Genomic DNA, 21,322 nt, shown 5'->3' on the forward strand with positions numbered 1-21,322 from the left:
CTGGTTGTTGCTGACATCAAATTAATAGATTTACACAGTTTCTATCAGTGAGATGGTTGAAATGAAAACCTGAATACACAGGAGGTCTTCAACTTTTTTAAAGGCACTTTTTAAACATTGTAATTCTGCTGGCATTTTTCTCTTTTTAAGGACTCATTCCTATAAAGTTTTAAGGGAAAAAAAATAGTTTCAGTGATATGATTCTCCTGCCATTACAAAACCGCAATACTTGTTGCATTGTGGCATGAGTAAAAATTATGACACCTTTTAAAGGTCCAATGCAGCCATTTTTATCTCAATAAAAATAATGAAGTAAGTACCTTACTGTGATTTTTTTCAATTACAATGGTAATAAAACAAATAAAAAAATAGCTTCTTTGCAAAAAGCAATTTCTCAAGCAAGAATTTTGGGTGGGGAGGGGAAAACTGAAAACTAGCTGTTATTGGCAGAAAGGTTTAGAACTCTCTTTCTTATTGGTCTATTAACTAATTTACCCCCTGGTGATGTCACCAGGCAGGCCAAAACTCCATCCCACCAAAACAAGCTGAAATTTCAGGCAGCTCTTACACTAAAAGGGCATTATCATAATTTTAACAATTTCACAGTATTATTCCATCCTCATAGTGTGAAAATATAAACACAGGGAAATCACGTTTTTGACTGCACTGGGCCTTTAAAGTACATTAAGGCTTTATGGTTGATGAGCTGTAAATGTCACAACAATAGCCAGCTGTCACTGCAGACAGATAGACAGCTACCCTTTGGTCCGACCTTCTATAGGTGCAAATGTGTGGTATCAGGACTACAAATGACTATTATTATTATCATGGTTTCAGTGAAAATACTCACTTTGAAATGTAGGACGCAACAGTTGTCTTTGAGAAAGGCTAGTGGACTGGAGACTCCAGTGTTTGACACTGTTGGCCTCCCTATGTGTCAACTTTGAACAGCTACTAAATTAAGTTGTGTTGGGATTTGGAAACTCAATAGGATTTTTGAGAACTTAGGTTTAAGTGGGTGTTCAGGTGTGAACATGCCTGCTTTTCCCCCTTAAAGCTGTACATACACACCAACTGTTTCTCAATATCTTGCAGCGTGCAAAACCACAAAACGTACACATTTTGCATAGCGATAAAGCCACTCTACAAAGTCACACTTACAAAAGAGACCAAAAACTAGAAATGTTATCTCATGTCTTCCTCTCTCTTGTTGAATGAATTGTCCAGAATAATTCCACAGATTGGAAAATAAACATCCAATTCTGTCACCCACAGGTTTTTGTATTTAAACTAAATGTGAGAAAAATACAGTCTAAGTCCTCACTTTTAGACACTGGACCAGAGGCAGAATCAGACACTTTTCATCAAGTCAGTGCACTGGAAAGGGGCACTGACACTCAGAAGTCCCAAATGTAATGGACACAGACAACGGCCCCCTATTCACCTCCTCAGTTTATCATATTTTTGTCCCCTCAGCATCATCACTTAATCATTCCTCTTCCTCTTTTTGTCTGTCTTTTCAGAAAGGTAAGGTATCCATGAAGATTTTGTCTACGATGGGTGGTGGGGGGACCAGGTCCTCCAGCTTCAGGTAGAAGATGCGCTGCAGGCCCTGGGTGCAGAGGGTGCGCAGTTCGGGGAGCTTCCCTAGCAGACGGGACAGGAAGTTGGGCTGGGGCCGCCCCGCGTCGGAGCCACTGCCAGTCACGTGGTCCCTCAGACAGGTTATGAGGCGGTTCTGGAACTCCTCCACCCGTTTGGGCTCTTTAAGGCCATGGCGATCTGAGGAGAAACAACAAGGAGAAACCTCTTGATCAGACACATTAATAAATGGGCTTGTGACAGGCTATATACCACAAGCATATAATATGAGTGTTTCAGTTGAGTAACCAGAATTTACCAGACTTATTGCTTTCAACTACTAGTGGAGCAGAGAAGGGGTTCACTAAAACTAACATTATAGTGAAATTGTATGTGTCTGTCTGTCTGTCTGTCTTCGTATGTTTGCATGTGAATGTGTTTCACCTGTGATGATGACGAGTGCTGCGAGGCAGGCGAATGAGGACACGTCCAGGTTCATGCGGTGGAGGCTCTGGGAGAAGTCCATGATGGAGTCGATCCAGTCGCCAAAGCCCCTCACACACTGCATACGGTGAAGTACCACACCATTGCAGAAGATCAGCTTGTTCTTCTCAGGACTCGACCTAGAAACAGAACAGTCTTAACATATATTGCAGAAACATTGGGTGCACATTTGTGTTTAAGGAATTATACAGTACATTTGTGCCTCCCAAATGGCAGTCTATTCCCTATTAAGTGCATTACTTTTGACCAGGGCCCGTAGGGAATAGGGTGCCATTTGGGATGCAGCCCATGTTTACAGTGGTAATTATACCTGTATGCTAGCCGGAGGATGAAGAGTTCCACGAAAGCAGATTCCAGGAGCAGCTCCTGGTCTTCTGGGCAGAAGGCGGTGAATCCTGGGATGGTCTCGGCCCATTTCCGCAGCACATCCATGGTGCCAGTCAGCAGGTCGTAGAACTGCTGGATGTCGTTGGCATCCTCTTTCTCTGATAGGCTGGCCACTGTCTCATGGTACTGAGGAGTGGAAAGAGAAAAGAAAGGGATGACTCACTGCCTCTGATGTCCATCTCGTCATAACATATAGTGTGAAATGTGATCAAGATCACTTCAATCAAAGAAGATGAATTACATAATAACGATATTAAAGCAAGAAGCTTAACTTTAGCAACAGCAATGGGCTAAATTCTGAGAGAGATTCAACAGCAAAGACGAGCTACTGCAGGCACTTAACAGACAACCAATAATATGCTGTTCCATGAGTCACATGACAAGGTCTGGAGGTCTTACCTTGGAGTAGTCCAGTTTTCCGATGGCGGGGTTGGAGTCTATGTGAGCCCTGACAAGAGAGGTGATGATGTTGATGGGTGGGGTGGTGGACGCTGACTCTGGTACAGTCTTGGGTTTAGAGGGCAGACGACCCCTGCGACCTTTCAGGCTGTCTGTGCGGACGACTGTAAGTGAGAGAGAGAAATAACAACAAATACTCTCACTGACTGTACATGTCTGAGATTCTCATATGACTGTCACCGCAAGCCTCCGTTTCACTAAACAATTGCTATATCCATTTCAGTTTCTCTTTTTCTACGAGTGGGCACTGTAAAAGCTTCAGTTTAGCATTGCTGTCATTCTTAGCTTGGGTTTCACATGACTGTCAGTTTGAGCTTGGGTTTCACATGACTGTCAGTTCGAGCTTGGGTTTCACATGACTGTCAGTTCGAGCTTGGGTTTCACATGACTGTCAGTTCGAGCTTGGGTTTCACATGACTGTCAGTTCGAGCTTGGGTTTCACATGTCTGTCAGTTCGAGCTTGGGTTTCACATGTCTGTCAGTTCGAGCTTGGGTTTCACATGTCTGTCAGTTCGAGCTTGGGTTTCACATGTCTGTCAGTTCGAGCTTGGGTTTCACATCAAATATAATAGTCACTGAAGGCTTTATGGGGGTGTAACATGGCATTACCTTCTTTCACCATTCCCACCACAAGGCACTTCTGGAAACGGCAGAATTGGCAGCGGTTCCTCCGCCGCTTGTCTACTGGACAGTCTTTGTTGGCTAGGCACACGTATTTAGCATTCTTCTGTACAGTTCGCTGCAAGAAGTGAAAATAAAAACAAAGAACAGTGTGATTATTTTCCTGCACATTTCTCAATGTTCCCCTTTCTCTTTTATAATCACACTGCTACTAGATCTGGAGCCAAGTTAATGTATGAATAGGTTATTATGTGTAACTGAATTATAAAAAATTCCTTTGCAGCCAGCCTGTGAAATAATAATAATGTAAGTACTGTGAAGCGTCCTACCTTAAAGAAGCCCTTGCAGCCCTCACAGGTGCGGACGCCATAGTGCTGACAGGAGGCGTTGTCCCCACACACCGCACAGCGACCCTCGTTGGCCCCGGGGCTGCCGATCTTAGGGGACAACATAGGCCCCTCCGTGAGCCCGGGGCTGTCCAGGGACACCTGGTCCAGGGATAAGGGGGTGTAATGGAGAGGGGAGGCGTGCTGCTGTGAGGGCTGGAAGAAAGGGTCCTCCTCACCTTGCTGGGGGCCCTGATGCTGCCCCAGGGGGGAGTGCTGCTCCACCGGGGGGGTGAAGGTGAAGAAGGAGGGCTGCTGAGCTAGGCCTGACTTATCAGCCACCCAGAACCCAGGGCCTGGGGAGTAGGGGCTGAAGGGGGAGTCCCAGGCCGAGCCAGGCTGGCTCTGGAAGCCCGGGGTGGGTGGGGAGGCGGTGGCCGATGCAGGGCTGCCATAGTAATCGGAGCCACAGGAGGACAGCGTCTCGTCGAGGTAGCTGAGGGCAAAGGAGCCCGGGTAGCAGCCGTACACCTGGAGGTCGTCCAGTTTGAAGGCTGAGTGCTGAGCCTGAGGGCTGGAGCTGCCGCCGGCCGCGGGGCCGGAGGGGGCATTGGAGGCAGAGGTAGTGATCTGGCAGGAGTAGGCATCAAACTCGCCCACGTAGCCGCTGCCCACCAGGGTGTTGATGCTGGGGAGGGAGGAGGCGGTGAGCTGGTCCCGCTGGGCACCGACGTCCATGGCTGGCTTAGCACTGAGGTCAGGGTTCAGGAACTCAGAGATAAAGTAGTTGTTGTCGTAGGGCACAGTTCCATACTGAGTTTGAACACAGGGCATTGCTAAAAAATAAATGAAACAATATTTAAGAAAAATATTCTGAAGCCAAATAGTTGCATTCTGTAGTCGTTGATCTTAATTGTTGTTCTCTATCAAAACGTGAGGCCAACATAATTGCTGAAATTATGAAATGATTGAAATGGTGCCATTTATGTTAAGTAATGTAGCATGAGTAGACCTTATAGGCCCACCTGCCGAACACTCCAAGTTCACCATCTCTCCAGCCAAACCAGGTGCAATAACCTGTAAACAACTCTACAACCATCATCTGCAAGCCTCCTTACTAATCACTTAAGTCAACAACACTAAAGAAACTTAACCCGTCTTAGGGATCCCTTTTTAACACCTCTCCAACAGTGCATCCTGACATCATCCCATACAGAAACACTTCCATTTCCCCCCTCTCCTCACGCTGCCACAGCTTTAGGCCTCTTGGTACCCCTTTGGTGATTCTGAGAAAGCCTAGAAAGCCGGCTGACTGGCTGATGGGGAGATAGTCTTGCTGGAGGATATTGGTTACTGGCTTTGAATGCTTTGAAACCCACCCCTTCGGTTATGAACAGGGCAACCCTCCTACCCAAGGTCTGGGGATTGGGTTCCACGGTGGGCTAAATGCCAATATCGGATCTGGAGGATTTTTCTCCAGGAGGTGTTCTTTCACTAATCTGTAGCTATAATCATCTGATCCAAATCATATCTTAATTATTGTCTTAATTCAATTTCAGTTAAAATCGCAATGAAGACTGTGGTCAGTCAAAGCTTTGAATATCTCAAGATATTCTGGCATGACTAAAAGCAATATAAAATAAACAATTATACTAAATACTTGAATTTATGTGGAATCACTGCTTTTTCCTGTTTATACACTACATGACCAAAAGTATGTGGACACCTGCTTGTTGAACATCTCATTACAAAAACATGGGCATTAATATGGAGTTGGTCCCCTCTTTGCGGCTATAACAGCCTCCACTCTTCAGGGAAGGCTTTCCAGTAGATGTTGGAACATTGCTGTGGGGACTTGCTTCCATTCAGCCACAAGAGCATTACTGAGGTCAGGCTCTGACGTTGGGCGATTAGTCCTGGCTCGCAGTCTGCGTTCCAATTCATCCCAAAGGTGTTTGATGGGGTTGAGGTCAGGGCTCTGTTAGCAACGGTGTGGCTGAAATAGCCAAATCCAGTAATTTGAAGGGGTGTCCATATACTTTTGTATATATAGTGTATCATCACTAACAACATGTCTGGGTGTAACCTATTCTGCCCCTAAACAGTGACTTGTGTTTTTACCTCTTAGCATGTGCTTTGGTGAGAGAAACTATACACTTGTTGCATACAAACTAAAGTAAGAAACATCCTTGACCTATAAAAAGGGTGCTTACATCAAAAGGTCACAAGTTAACCTCTGAACCACATGTGTAACATGGGTATGTGTGCATCTGATAAGATGAGGACAAGATGAGGACAAGAGAGACAAGAGTGAGACATCCGATACCGCCACTGCCTCCTCTTGAACACCCAGTAAAACTACTGGCCACATCGCCACCTGTCTGATCTTTGTCATTAGTAGCCTAAGTTGATAACAATGTGATGCATCAGCCTATTTATTTCATATAATAAAATAATACACATGGATTAAGATTTTAATATCTGACCATGAAGAGCAAATATTACAAAACTATAAATAGCCTACCACTCATATTCTCAACCATTCTCATCTATTTCAGACCATCAATACACCCCTATTGGCCCCATATAAAAGGCCTTTTAAATAGCCCTGTTAAACAGCATAGTCAACAGGTCAGCTTTGAAACGTGCGAGGCAAAAATATGTCAATGATAGAGAACTGGGGGAGTGTGCGGCCGGTTGCAACACAACACATAGTCAATTCACAAGTGTGATTGCGATCAATGTTGAATGCAGTCAAGTCTACAATGATATCCAAGACATCTATAATTTGGTCTGACATGTTATTAAGTTATTATTTGATTAACAGTTTTAAGCAGCTGTAGCCTATTCGAATGGTATAGCTACACATTGCATTTTCTGTATATGTCATTCGAAAATAGAAAGAGACTAGGCTACTTTATCACATGATCAAGAAAACAAATTTATAGTCATTGCAAGTAGGCTAAAATGCCACAAATCATTCAATAAGTAAGCTCTTTAGGAGGGTAAAGTTTTCGAAGATTAAAAAAAAATAATCCTTGCCAATCCGATCCATAACAAAACAGTGAAGACCACTAGCATGCATGCAAAATAATAAGAAATACCTTTTACTAACCTGATCTATAAATCCTCTAAATTCCTTAGACAGATTTTCATTTATTCCGAGTGATGGAGAAGCATCAAGTGTATTAAACCTCTGTCTACAGTTCAGAAAGGGAATGAAATCTCCAGACTTCGGGTAGAGCGTAATATATACAGTCACTTTTATTTTGCCGTTACGTCGGGTGGCCCCGGCTCTAGGCGTGTCTTTCCGCAAAAATGGCAAAGGGGGCGGTGATTTTTCCGGGTCAGGAGCCAATGGCATCGTTCTCACACAGACGTCCTTATACTCTGACGCACGCTCGGGATTCCATTGACGCAAGCGACGGCGGAACGTTTGATCTAAATTTAGACCAGGTTACACGCGTAGAGCTATAACTGCCTGGAATAGGCCAAAAATAAACGTCAGATGATTACATTTTATGCTTAAAGCAAAGTTTATAACTGCCAAATGAGTGACAGAGATAACGTAATTAAGGGTTTGTCATAGGAAAGTCCTTGTAAAGACTATATGTTGGATCGTTTTGTTTAAGTCTATTTAAATAGCATAGGCCTAACTATAGGCTATTCAAATGGTACACAATGTAGCCTATATATAGGCTAATATATCTAGTCTAACATACCATTTGTAAACAGTGACATTTGCAAACAGGGAGGGAGTTGAGGGAGTTTATATAGCTATAGCCTATCTTCTAAGTAAAATTTGAACAATTGAGTAATTACAATACTTGTTATTAAACTGTACTTACAGGAATAATTACACAGTAAAAATGGGCACTGTATGTAAAGTAAACCTTATAACACATTAATAACATATTGCATACGCTCTGTATATAGCCTCGCTATTGTTATTTTACTGCTGCTCTTTAATTATTTGTTACTTCTTAGTCATATTTTTTTAAAGGTATATTTTATTTATTTTATATATTTTTAAACCGCATTGTTGTTTAGGACTTGTAAGTAAGCATTTCACAGCAAGGTGTATTTGGCGCATGTGACAAATACAATTTGATTTGATATTGTATGAAGGCCTTTTTATTAATCAGCTGGACTATATAAATTACACTAGCCTACATTCTAGGAGGCCTGTGCTCCAATTCTCCACCCTTTTCCCCAAAGTGAGCATTTGTGCACTCCACGACATGGATTTAAAAGTATAGGATTGGTGAACAGTCCATGCTTATAACAATCTTATGCTTTTAAATCCAAGTGCACACTTCAGGGAAGAGGGTGGAGAATTGGAATGCAGAGTAGATGCATCTCGTCAAGTTGTAGTATGAATGGGTGTGTTGAGGGTGTGTGTACACGAGAAAAGCCAAGCCCTGCTTGAAGCGTAACAAGCGGGAAACATCTACACGTGGCTGCATCAAGGTATTATTATTACAGTGCCAACAAGTACAGACAGGTGTATCCCTACAGCCCTAAAGCCATGCAGGGCAGTAAAACAACAGTAAAGGTGTTGGCACCTTCTCGACAGATAAAGGCTCAGAATTCAGGGACTGAATACCCAGCTCAACTCATGGAGGGCCGAGTGCCTGCGGGTTTTTGCTCCTCCCTTGATTGATCAATGAAGGTAATTGATTAGTAAGGAACTTCCCTTACCTGGATGACTAATTGATCAAAAAAACTAACAAAACCAGCAGGCACTCGGCCCTCCAGGAATTGAGTTTGACACCCCTCGTATAGCCTTCATTTTGCCATCTCCACTTCCTCTGGGGAAGTTTCCACAGAAACTTATATTTACTGCAAGTTTTGATCATTCTGGTAGCAGAGTACCGCTCGCTCTAGGATCAGTTTCCCCTCCCTCAATCGTAACCCTGAACATTAGTGGGGAAAAAGCTAAAGTGACCCCAGATCAGGGTCTACGGGCAACTTAATCCTATACCAGCAGAGTACCTAGCAACTTTAGTTGAGTCAGAAAATGTAATGTGTGTCAGTCAACAATATGGGACAGTATGACAATCTACTACTCTATTGAACAACAAGGACCGGTTTCTCAGACAAAGATGAAGCCTAGTTCAGGCCTAAAAAACACAAACAAGCATGCGCGCGTGTGTGTGTGTGACTCCAGACTTCCTCATTCACTCTCATTGGGGTCATACTGCAAAGTATTGTATCTTAGTATGAAGATGGTAATGTTGCTAACAATATCAGAGAACAACCCTTACTTATACAAAAGGCCCAGTCTTACACCTGTACCCTTGCAGTAAATGTGAGCACCTGCACTTTACTGTCTATGTCTGCACTCTGCTCTCTTTCCAGTCCCAGTGCAGGCAGGCCAGGGCCACAGTGCAATGACATGACTCATATCTCCAAATTCCTCCCTTGACTTTGAATCCATCCCAATCCCAGCACACAGTATGTACAGTAAAACATGCTATACTGTAGAGTCAATATTCATCCATCTGGTGCACCATATTCTGGAAACTTGGGGAAATAAACTGTTGTTTTCACCAACCACCTGGGGAGAGAGTGGGAGGGGGGAACCCCAGCAGTAGTCTAACCTAACTAACGTCTCAGTGTAATAGAGGCTATAGACATGGTGGAAAGATATACTGTATGATAGGATATCCTATAATGCCGTCCAGTCTCTCAGAGTACAATATATGTTCATCTTCTATACTTAAAGCATAGACAACAGATCTAGACCAATTGTCCCTGCAGAGTTCACTCCAGAAAACACTCTGACATGTAAGCTGCAAATCACTCACCAATGATAACAAAACACCCTGTGGCCAGTTAAACTGTCTATACTGATCCCCTGTAGTTGAAGATAATTATAATTTCCCATCGCAGAACATTGACTTGAATGGGAAAGTTTGATCTAATAATTCTACTTCTATGGTTGAATATAGCAGTTGGTGCCCCCTGGATCCTTGAAGGCAGAGGTATGTCCCAATAATATCTCCTTTCTCCTGAAGTGTGCACTCGTTCACTATTTATCATCAATTTTAAAGCACTGAATTGGAGGAGGGCTAGTGGGAGTTTCCACCGTGTTTCTTATAACACTCATTTTATTTAAAATCAGTGAAGGGAATTGAACAAGTGCACACTTTAGGAGGAAGGACAGATTATTGGTACCTAGCCAGAGTGTCTGCTGATCATTACACATGACATGTATACACACACCCGGTTTTCTAAGAGTAGATAAGAAAAACATTCACCATGTAGGTCAGATGACTCCCTCTCTCCAAAAAATGTACTCTCTCAAGTGTAAAGCAGAGCTACGACCAAACCCCAACACGCCCTCCCTCGGGAACTGAAGTGTCTGATCCCACCATCCATCCACAGCGCCCAGCTGCCATCTGACATTTGTCAGCAGCCATACAAGCACAGGCCTGCGGACAAGCACAGACACCACTTAAGTAGTTGCCTCCTCACTACCACACAACAGCAAGAAATCACTAACTGCCACTTGCACCCTCTGAGGGGGTCTTTGGGCATGCTGTAAGTAATGTCTAATTTATTTTTAAAAAGCAGGCTAGGTGAACCCACACAGAGAATAACCAGGATGGGTTTCCTCTTCCCTGCCTAGGGGATAGAAGAGCATCTGGAGCGTCAGGACTGGCCTGGTCACAAGTCAGCTGCTTTATCCCCAAAGGGAGCCCCACCCCACACAGGCATCCTTGTGGTGATAGGCAGCGCTCCCTTTGTCGTGTTCATGAGGTAAGGCTTTGAGATAGTGGCCGTACTTGTGGAGTTAAGATTATCTGTGGAGTTAAGATCTTGGCTGGGGAGTGAAATGGACCAGTGTCTGACACCTCTCAGACAACAGCAGCTGCCTCTACAGTCACCACACCTCCCTCCCTGGCACGCGCGCACATGCACAGGCACACACACATCTCCCTTCCCCCACGCTCTGTACATACAGTCACATCACAACTAAGTTTTGAAGATCCAGCAGGCATCCCACATGACATACTTTGAAGAAACGGATAGGTGATTACACTGTCACTCAGTAACAACACACATTTTACACTTGCTTCTTGCTGGACATTTTCTTATTTTTCCTCACTGTGTTTATGAAGCCCAAAATTGTTCCTCCATACAGAACTACTATCATTTCACCTGTAAGGATGGTACCTGGGAGATGGGGACAGAGCCACCAGCATGGGAAATTCTAACACTGCCTAAATCATTAGGTTATATTATAGCTACGTAAATATAACTGGCCACAATAATGCCTTAGATCTATTAAACATGAACAGGAAACAATGGCTATTGCATAGGGAAATATCAACCAACCCCTTGAGGTGTACAAAATGTATTAAACAATTATTTGTTTCTTAAATGTAGGTTCCCTCAAAACACTTTCCCCAATCATGCACCATGTAGTTGCTAATCAACCATAGACTCAATTTAGTAGCCTTTATTCAATTTCAGACATAATTAAGTTGATCAACACATACACCTAATCTTAGATTTACGATGTTATCAATTCCAGGCATAGCCTTCTATTTATTTATATTTTATACCTTTATTTATCCAGGAAGTCCCATTGAGGTCAGGAAACCTCTTCACAAGGGAGACCTGTTGTTGTGCTTACAGAGTGCTCAACATGAGAAGCCCACAGGGAATGATCAGGTGCTGGTCAATGACGTTGAAAATAAAAAACTGATGACCCGATCTGAACAGTCTCCAACCTACTGGATCTTTGACAGCTGTTTAAATTTGGAAGTCTCATATCCTATACTCCAACCCATCACGGGGCCCCGTGGATCCCATTGGCGTATGTTTCAGCTCACAAACCCCCCTTATCCTAGTAGATTCACACCTTGACAAGCAGTGACAGGGATGAATAATGGAGGGGATGTGGCTAAAAATGGGGCGGCTGCATCAGATATCGTTCCCCTCTCCTAGGTATTAGTTTAGGCATGGGACCTTTTGTAAAGCCTTGGCAATGTAAACTTAGACATGACATGACACAAGACATAGCTGTACGCTACATGATGGTTCAATTGGGTAAGGCCTTTCCACTTTTAATGGCCATGATGACAGATGTCACATAATGTGACTGATAAAAGTTATAGCACATGAATTGATATGCTTATCATAGCATGATGTGGGCTTAGGCTTTATGAGGAATGGTAAGAGTACAGGGTCACAATCAGGAAGTTATAATTATATGTGTTACATTCCTGCAGTCAACATGCCAATTGCACGCTCCCTAAAAACTTGAGACATCTGTGGCATTGTGTCGTGTGACAAAACTGCACATTTTAGAGTGGCCTTTTATTGTCCTCAGCACAAGGTGCACCTGTGTAGTGATCATGCTGTTTAATTAGCTTCTTGATATGCAATACCTCTCAGGTGGATGGATTATCTTGGCAAAGGAGAAATGCTCACTAACAGGGATGTAAACAAATTTGTGTACAACATTTGAGAGAAATACGCTTTTTGTGGATCTTTTATTTCAGCTCATGAAACATGGGACCAACACTTTACATATTGCATTTATATTTTTGTTCAGTATAAGTCAACGTCCTAAAGGGTGATTTTTAGCTCACAGTCCCATAGAGGGCCCTGGTCAAAAGTAGTACACGAAATAGGGAATAGGGTGCCATTTGGGACACAACCCAGCTTAGGCTATTTCCAGATATTTGAGGAAGATATTCAGTATATACATTGTTATTAGGTAAATCTGAAAAGTAACCATGCACTGGAATGGCTTCTTTGTTTTAATGCCTCATAGCATTGCTACTGTAAGGATAGGTATGGGAACATATACCAAGTGAAGACACCAGAGATTATGATAATAATGCATGACATTGGCACTACCACCACGCAGCTACTGCTCACACATACCCCAAGAAGTCATGGCAACCATCAACACCACTGTCTGCCTGTCACTGAGTAATAAGTTGTCTCAACTCTTGTGGGTTATCTCAAGGTGACCCAGAAGCTACATGCCATTCCCTATGATGTGCTGATCTAAGTTTAGCTTTTGTCAGTCTTGGTTATGTTGACAGTTCATATTGGATATTTTTAGGCACGTAATGTTTTATCCAAAGCAACATGTCCATGAACTGTAATATATATATATATACAGTATCAGTCAAAAGTTTGGACACACCTACTCATTATGGTTTTTCTTTATTATTTTAAACTATTTTCTACTTTGTAGAATAATAGTGAAGACATCGAAACTATGAAATGACACATATGGAATCATGTAGTAACCAAAAAAGTGTTAACAAAAATCTAAATACACTGCTCAAACAAATCTAGGGAACACTTAAACAACACATCCTAGATCTGAATGAAAGAAATAATCTTATTAAATACTTTTTTCTTTACATAGTTAAATGTGCTGACAACAAAATCACACAAAAATAATCAATGGAAATCCAATTTATCAACCCATGGAGGTCTGGATTTGGAGTCACACTCAAAATTAAAGTGGAAAACCACACTACAGGCTGATCCAACTTTGATGTAATGTCCTTAAAACAAGTCAAAATGAGGCTTAGTAGTGTGTGTGGCCTCCACGTGCCTGTATGACCTCCCTACAACACCTGGGCATGCTCCTGATGAGGTGGTGGATGGTCTCCTGAGGGATCTCCTCCCAGACCTGGACTAAAGCATCCGCCAACTCCTGGACAGTCTGTGGTGCAATGTGGCGTTGGTGGATGGAGTGAGACATGATGTCCCAGATGTGCTCAATTGGATTCAGGTCTGGGGAACGGGCGGGCCAGCCCATAGCATCAATGCCTTCCTCTTGCAGGAACTGCTGACACACTCCAGCCACATGAGGTCTAGCATTGTCTTGCATTAGGAGGAACCCAGGGCCAACCGCACCAGCATATGGTCTCACAAGGGGTCTGAGGATCTCATCTCGGTACCTAATGGCAGTCAGGCTACCTCTGGCGAGCACATGGAGGGCTGTGCGGCCCCCCAAAGAAATGCCACCCCACACCATGACTGACCCACCGCCAAACCGGTCATGCTGGAGGATGTTGCAGGCAGCAGAACGTTCTCCACGGCGTCTCCAGACTCTGTCACGTCTGTCACATGTGCTCAGTGTGAACCTGCTTTCATCTGTGAAGAGCACAGTGGCGAATTTGCCAATCTTGGTGTTCTCTGGCAAATGCCAAATGTCCTGCACGGTGTTGGGCTGTAAGCGCAACCCGCACCTGTGGACGCCGGGCCCTCATACCACCCTCATGGAGTCTGTTTCTGACAATTTGAGCAGACACATGCACATTTGTGGCCTGCTGGAGGTCATTTTGCAGGGCTCTGGCAGTGCTCCTCCTGCTCCTCCTTGCACAAAGGCGGAGGTAGTGGTCCTGCTGCTGGGTTGTTGCCTGCTCCACATCTCCTGATGTACTGGCCTGTCTCCTGGTAGCGCCTCCATGCTCTGGACACTACGCTGACAGACACAGCAAACCTTCTTGCCACAGCTCGCATTGATGTGCCATCCTGGATGAGCTGCACTACGTGAGCCACTTGTGTGGGTTGTAGACTCCGTCTCATGCTACCACTAGAGTGAAAGCACCGCCAGCATTCAAAAGTGACCAAAACATCAGCCAGGAAGCATAGGAACTGAGAAGTGGTCTGTGGTCTCCACCTGCAGAACCACTCCTTTATTGGGGGTGTCTTGCTTATTGCCTATAATTTCCACCTGTTGTCTATTCCATTTGCACAACAGCATGTGGAATGTATTGTCAATCAGTGTTGCTTCCTAAGTGGACAGTTTGATTTCACAGAAGTGTGATTGACTTGGAGTTACATTGTGTTGTTTAAGTGTTCCCTTTATTTTTTTGAGCAGTATATATTTTATATTTGAGATTCTTGAAAGTAGCCACCCTTTGCCTTGATGACAGCTTTGCACACTCTTGGCATTCTCTCAACCAGCTTCATGAGGTAGTCACCTGGAATGCATTTCAATTAACAGCTGTTCCTTGTTTAAAGTTAATTTGTGGAATTTCTTTCCTTCTTAATGCTTTTGAGCCAGTCAGTTGTGTTGTGATAAGGTAGGGGGTATACAGAAGATAGTCCTATTTGGATAAAAGACCAAGTCCATACTATGGAAAGAAAAAAAAATTGAATAAGGAAAGAGAAACGACAGACCATCATTACTTTAAGACATGAAGGTCAGTCAATACGGACCATTTCAAGAACTTTGAAAGTTTCTTCAAGTTCAGTTGCAAAACCATCAAGCGCTATTATGAAACTGGCTCTCATGAGGACCACCACAGGAAAGGAAGACCCAGAGTTACTTCTGTTGCAGAGGATAAGTTCAGTAGAGTTAACTGCACCTCAGATGGCAGCCCAAATAAATGCTTCACAAAGTTCATGTAACAGACACATCTCAACATCAACTGTTCAGAGGAGACTGTGTGAATCAGGCCTTCATGGTCGAATTGCTGCAAAGAAACCACTTCTAAGAAGAGACTTGCTTGGGCCAAGAAACACGAGCAATGGACATAGACCGGTGGAAATCTGTCCTTTGGTCTGATGAATCCAAATTTGCGATTTTTGGTCCCAACCACCGTGTCTTTGTGAGACACAGAGTAGGTGATTCTTTCTTCAATGAGTCGGACGGGAGGGATATACTACATATACCAGACCAGGCCCAGATCCCCATCATTCGCTGGAGAAGAAAATGTAGATTTCGCAGAAAAAGATCAGGGTGCCTTGTGAGGATCAGGAGACGAGTGGCTAATCTACCGTTGCCTTCCGTCCTACTAGCTAACGTTCAATCCCTGGGAAAAAAAATGGGACGAACTGAAAGCATGTATATCCTACCAACGGGACATTAACCTCTCTGGGCCAGAGGGACGCTTGCGTCCCACCTACTCAACAGCCAGTGTAATCCCATGGCGCGATATTCAAATACCTTAGAAATGATATTACTTCAATTTCTCAAACATATGACTATTTTACACCATTTTAATGACAAGACTCTCGTTAATCTAACCACACTGTCTGATTTCAAAAAGGCTTTACATCGAAAGCAAAACATTAGATTATGTCAGCAGAGTACCCAGCCAGAAATAATCAGACACCCATTTTTCAAGCTAGCATATAATGTCACATAAACCCAAACCACAGCTAAATGCAGCACTAACCTTTGATGATCTTCATCAGATGACAATCCTAGGACATTATGTTATACAATACATGCATGTTTTGTTCAATCAAGTTCATATTTATATCAAAAACCAGCTTTTTACATTAGCATGTGACTATCATGTGACTAGCATTCCCACCGAATAATAATTTAATATAAGTAATTTACTAAATTACTCACGATAAACGTTCACAAAAAACATAACAATTATTTTAAGAATTATAGATACAGAACTCCTTTATGCACTCGCTATGTCCGATTTTAAAATAGCTTTTCGGTGAAAGCACATTTTGCAATATTCTGAGTAGATAGCCCGGCCATCACAGGCTAGCTATTTTGACACCCACCAAGTGTGGTACTCACCAAACTCCGATTTACTATTAGAAAAGTTTGATTACCTTTGCTGTTCTTCGTCAGAATGCACTCCCAGGACTTCTACTTCAATAACAAATGTTTGTTTGGTTCCAAATAATGCATAGTTATATCCAAATAGTGGCGTTTTGTTCGTGCGTTCAAGACACTATCCGAAGGGTAAAGAAGGGTGATGCGCCCGACGCGTTTCGTGACAAAAAATGTCAAAATATTCCATTACCGTACTTCGAAGCATGTCAAGCGCTGTTTAAAATAAATTTTTAGGCTATTTTTCTCGTAAAAAAGCGATAATATTCCGACCGGGAGTTGTTGTTTTCGTTCAAAGAGAGAGAAAGTAAACATGGTGTCGGCTCGTGCACGCGCCTCCAGTCTCATTGTCCTCAGATCGACCATTATCCAAATGCGCTAATGTTTTTCAGCCAGGGCCTGCAAAGCCACCAATCATCGTTCTGGCGCCTTCTGAGAGCCTATGGGAGCGTTAGAAAATGTCACGTTATGCCAGAGATCCCCTGTTTTGGTTAGAGATGATCAAGAAGGCCAAGATATAGTCAGAGAGAGCGCTTCCTGTTTGGAATCTTCTCAGGTTTTGGCGTGCCAAATGAGTTCTGTTATACTCACAGACACCATTCAAACAGTTTTAGAAACTTTAGGGTGTTTTCTATCCAAATCAAACAATTATATGCATATTCTAGTTACTGGGCAGGAGTAGTAACCAGATTAAATCGGGTACGTTTTTTTCCGGCCTTGCAAATACTGCCCCCTATCCCCAACAGGTTAAAAACTGTAATATCTTATGTTTCACTGAGTCGTGGTTGAACGACGACATTAAGAACATACAGCTGGCGGGTTATACACTCTATCGGCAGGATAGAACAGCAGCCTCTGGTAAGACATGGGGCGGGGGCCTATGCATATATGTAAGCAACAGCTGGAGCATTCCAGCATAGACTGTTCTCTCTGCTACCGCATGGCAAGCAGTACCGGAGCGCCAAGACTTGGCCCAAGAGGCTTCCAAACAGCTTCTACCCCCAAGCCATAAGACTCCTCAACAGCTAATGAAATGGCTACCCAGACTATTTGCATTGCCCCCCCCCCCCCGGTACCCCCTGTATATAGCCCCGTTATTGTTATTTACTGTTGCTCTTTAATTATTTGTTATTCTTATCTCTTAATTATTATTTTTTTGTTGTTGGTATTTTCTTAAAACTGCATTGTTGGTTAAGGGCTTGTAAGTAAGCATTTCACTGTAAGGTCTACAACACTGATGTCGGTTTGGTTATTATTTTGTGATGTCATTGTGATGTCATTGGATACAAGTGAATAGTCACCGCCCCCTTGAGTGAGGTCAGAGAGCATGTCAGCCTGGCGGAACCGCCCTTTTGAACGAGCTGTATAAAATGATGGATTAAGAATTAACATATCAGACCAGAAAGACGTTGAGCTGCAGCTCACGTTTAAAGTGGTTTGAACTCTGAATATCAACACGAGGTAGAGACGATAAAGTCACCTCCCGGACAATCACTGGAACGGCTGATTAGCTGTCCTATGTAAAGTATCTAGAACAGCTCATTTAAGTGGGACCATTCCCTTACTCATCGTATTATGCTACTCTCATCACCCCACTGGAAACTATTGACACGGCTGGCTAGCCTATCTTCAAAGAAGCATCTTCCAGAGCGAATGGAAGTAGAATAAACTCTGTAGTTCTGTTCCGGACTACACGTCAAGTCACCGGATACCGGACCATGGCAGAGGAGAACAACAGTAGAATACGGGTGGGAACCCCCTTTGGACAATCATTGCCTTACAAGCATGCCGTGAAAAGGCCCAACTCCCTTTCCAAGGTTTCCGACAGAAATACACGAAGACATTTCACAAAAATACATTCATGATTTCTTACTCAAAGAGGACGGCGGTTCGTGTGCAAAGTATATGATTACTGTGAGAGTAGTTTCTAAATGTACCAAAGTATTATGTCTCTGTCCCCCTCTCTCACCTCCTCTCCATGACTCATGACTTTTGTAACAAGCAGCCATATTATGTCAGTCCTCTAGGGACCTTTGTTTATCCTGTGATACCATTTAGTTAGCTAGTAAATAAATAATGAAACCAATTTGTGTAGTACTGAATCATAAGTAAGGCTCGGGTTTTTGCAGATGCAAGGAGGTTATGACTGTTCAGAATTATGATATGATACAAGGTTATGATTAATAAGTTGACTGTTTATAAATGTGCTAGATTAAGACTTTTAGAGTTTAATTCGAGAGATGGTAACTCTTTAAAGAACCGCTCTCGTGGTGCCCCAATTCCTAATGAGCTAATTGTTACTTGATTAATTTAATTGGGTAACAATTAAACATAGTTAGTTGATTAGATAATAAAAGTCATCAGATTAATGAAAGTAAAGTCACGACATTGTCAGTAATTTATTTAGAATTCAACGCACACTTAAACAGCATGGCTACCACAGCATTCTGCAACAATACGACATCCCATCTGGTTTGCGCTTAGTGGGACTATCATTCGTTTTTCAACAGGACAATGACCCAAAACACACCTCCAGGCTGTGTAAGGGCTATTTGACCAAGAAGGAGAGTGATGGAGTGCTGCATCAGATGACCTGGCCTCCACAATCCCCCGACCTCAACCCAATTGAGATGGTTTGCGATGAGTTGGACCGCAGAGTGAAGGAATAGCTACCAACAAGTTCTCAGCATATGTGGGAACTCATTCAAGACTGTTGAAAAAGCATTCCAGGTGTAGCTGGTTGAGAGAATGCCAAGAGTGTGCAAAGCTGTCATCAAGGCAACGGGTGGCTTCTTTGAATAATCTAAAATATATTTTGTTTTGTTTAACACTTTATTGATTACAACATGACTCCATATGTGTTATTTCATAATTTTGATGTCTTCACTATTATTCTACAATGTAGAAAATAGTAAAAATAAATAAAAACCCTTGAATGAGTAGGTGTGTCCAAACGTTTGACTGGTACTGTATATGCAACAATTACAAAATATGAGTGGACAGGATTGGACATTCATGATTCCTGATTATTATTTGAAAGAGACATTATGTGATGAATTATTTGAACATGCAGTGCGCAGGTTAGCCTTGCAGAGTGGTCACTAGCTGGCACAGCTACAAAGTCATAAAATCAGATTTTTCCCTAACCTTAACCCTAAATTTAACCACACCGCTAACCCTAATGCCTTACCCTAACCTTACATAAAGAACAAAAAGCACATTTTTGTTTTCATAAATTTTAACAATATACCCAATTTTGAGTTAGCAGCTGGCCTATCTAAGGGGAAATAGCTCAGTTCTGCCTCCAGGACAAGACTGACAATGAACGTAAACCGTCAACCTACATGCAGTGCAAAGGCTACTTGTGTTGCCTATTCATGCAAATATTTTTCATTTACATAAGTAGGCTATTTATAGGTGATGTGGGATGTGGCCTTTGCAAACATACATTTTTATTAAAATAAAAACTTTAGAAAAAACGTTAACTTGCCTGGGCATCATCATCATGTTGTTGTAACTATCTTCTTGTCCGTCGTTTCGCTTCACTCCACATCAATCTCAAAGCGCAACACTGCTCGTCGTCATTTCACTCTAGCCAGTCCGCGTTTTCAGGTTAATCTCTACTGTCTGTCTGCATGCTTTATATGTTTACACAGCTCTGCATGTTTACTCTTCTGCTTTCTATATTGAAGTCATTTCAAAAGACACAAGAAGAACAACAAAACAGCAAAGTCCTTAAAACAAAGTGGGCTTTTCTCCACCGCATTTCTTCATGCAATTCGATGCTTGTTTTCCAGCTAAATTAACTCCCCACTTGTTCCATTCACTGTTTCGTATTTGATAGAATGGGAGATGCTTGTCTCGCGAAGAACAATGAGAGCCAGTCTCTCCGATGACGTAAATCAAGGGTTCCCATTGACGTTGGTGGAATCCCTGCATGTGACGTAGGTCAGATCTGTCGATGTCAGGGACTTCGAGATACACGTTTCAATGGTCGGGGACGTCCGAAAGAAGAAAAAAGAGAAACAAGTTTCTAAAAATAGATTGCGGAAGAATAGCCTATTGTTGTGTATGATGTCTGTTGCCAGATAGGGTAAAATGTAACTTTCTTTTGCTTACCCTTTTTCATCGTGTTGCACACACTGTAGGTCTACACATAAACAGTTACATAAAAAAATATGTGAATAAATAGCTACAATGAACAAAATATAAACGCAACATGTAAAGTGTTGGTCCTATGTTTTGATCCAGAAATTGTCCATGCACACAAAAGCTTATTTCTCTCAAATGTTGTGAACAAATGTGTTTACATCCTGAGCATTTCTCCTTTGGCAAGATAGTCCATCCACCTGACAGGTGTGGCAGATGAAGCTGACGCACCACCACGATCATTACACAGGTGCACCTTATGCGGGGGACAATAAAAAGCCACAGTTTTGTCACACAACACAATTCCACATATGTCTCAAGTTTTGAGGGCAGGTGCAATTGGCATGCTGACTGCAGGAATGTCCACCAGAGCTGTTGCCAGAATTGAATGTTAATTAAATTGGTCATTTTAGAGAATTAAATGTAATTTTAGACAATTTTTAGCAGTATGTTCAACCAGAGAGAATTAGAGAATTAAAGAATTAAAGAGAATTAAACATCATTTTAGAGAATTTTTAGCAGTATGCCCAACCAGCCTCACAACCGCAGACCATATGCAATCCAGCCAGCCCAGGACCTCCACATCCGACTTCTTCACCTGCAGGATCGTCTGAGACCAGCCACCTGGACAGCTGATGAAACTGTGGCTTTGCACAATCTAAGAATTTCTGCACAAGCTGTTAGAAAGCGTCTCAGGGAAGCTCATCTGCGTGCTCGTCGTCCT

General features: G+C 42.7%; 1 protein-coding gene across 2 annotated transcripts; it reads right to left on the minus strand.

Moving 5' to 3' along the window:
- Window positions 1–1,120: 1,120 nt before the first annotated feature.
- LOC115150425 (probable nuclear hormone receptor HR38) lies at window positions 1,121–20,253 on the minus strand. 2 transcript variants are annotated; one of them, XM_029693705.1, is made up of 7 exons: window positions 19,940–20,253; window positions 3,882–4,714; window positions 3,541–3,670; window positions 2,872–3,035; window positions 2,396–2,598; window positions 2,026–2,204; window positions 1,121–1,782 (listed from the first exon to the last, which is right to left on the minus strand). In XM_029693705.1, the coding sequence occupies exons 2-7, from the start codon at window positions 4,710–4,712 to the stop codon at window positions 1,520–1,522; spliced, it is 1,770 nt and encodes a 589-aa protein (XP_029549565.1). In that variant the 5' UTR covers window positions 4,713–4,714; window positions 19,940–20,253; the 3' UTR covers window positions 1,121–1,519. The 2 variants fall into 2 exon arrangements, with proteins under 2 accessions (XP_029549565.1, XP_029549564.1); XM_029693704.1 differs by lacking the exon at window positions 19,940–20,253 and adding an exon at window positions 6,994–7,151.
- Between the last annotated feature and the right edge of the window lie 1,069 nt (window positions 20,254–21,322).

This window comes from Salmo trutta, chromosome 16 (assembly GCF_901001165.1).
Source record: "Salmo trutta chromosome 16, fSalTru1.1, whole genome shotgun sequence".
Taxonomy (NCBI): Eukaryota; Metazoa; Chordata; class Actinopteri; order Salmoniformes; family Salmonidae; genus Salmo; species Salmo trutta.

What these genes read in the sequence shown, in the direction of transcription:
- LOC115150425 (XM_029693705.1), bottom strand. Translation starts at nt 4,712, where the DNA reads ATGCCCTGTGTTCAAACTCAGTATGGAACTGTGCCCTACGACAACAAC. An exon ending in GGTGGGAATGGTGAAAGAAG is followed by an intron (nt 3,036 to 3,540) that starts GTAATGCCATGT and finishes TCTCACTTACAG; the next exon opens with TCGTCCGCACAGACAGCCTG. An exon ending in GAAAACTGGACTACTCCAAG is followed by an intron (nt 2,599 to 2,871) that starts GTAAGACCTCCA and finishes TCCACTCCTCAG; the next exon opens with TACCATGAGACAGTGGCCAG.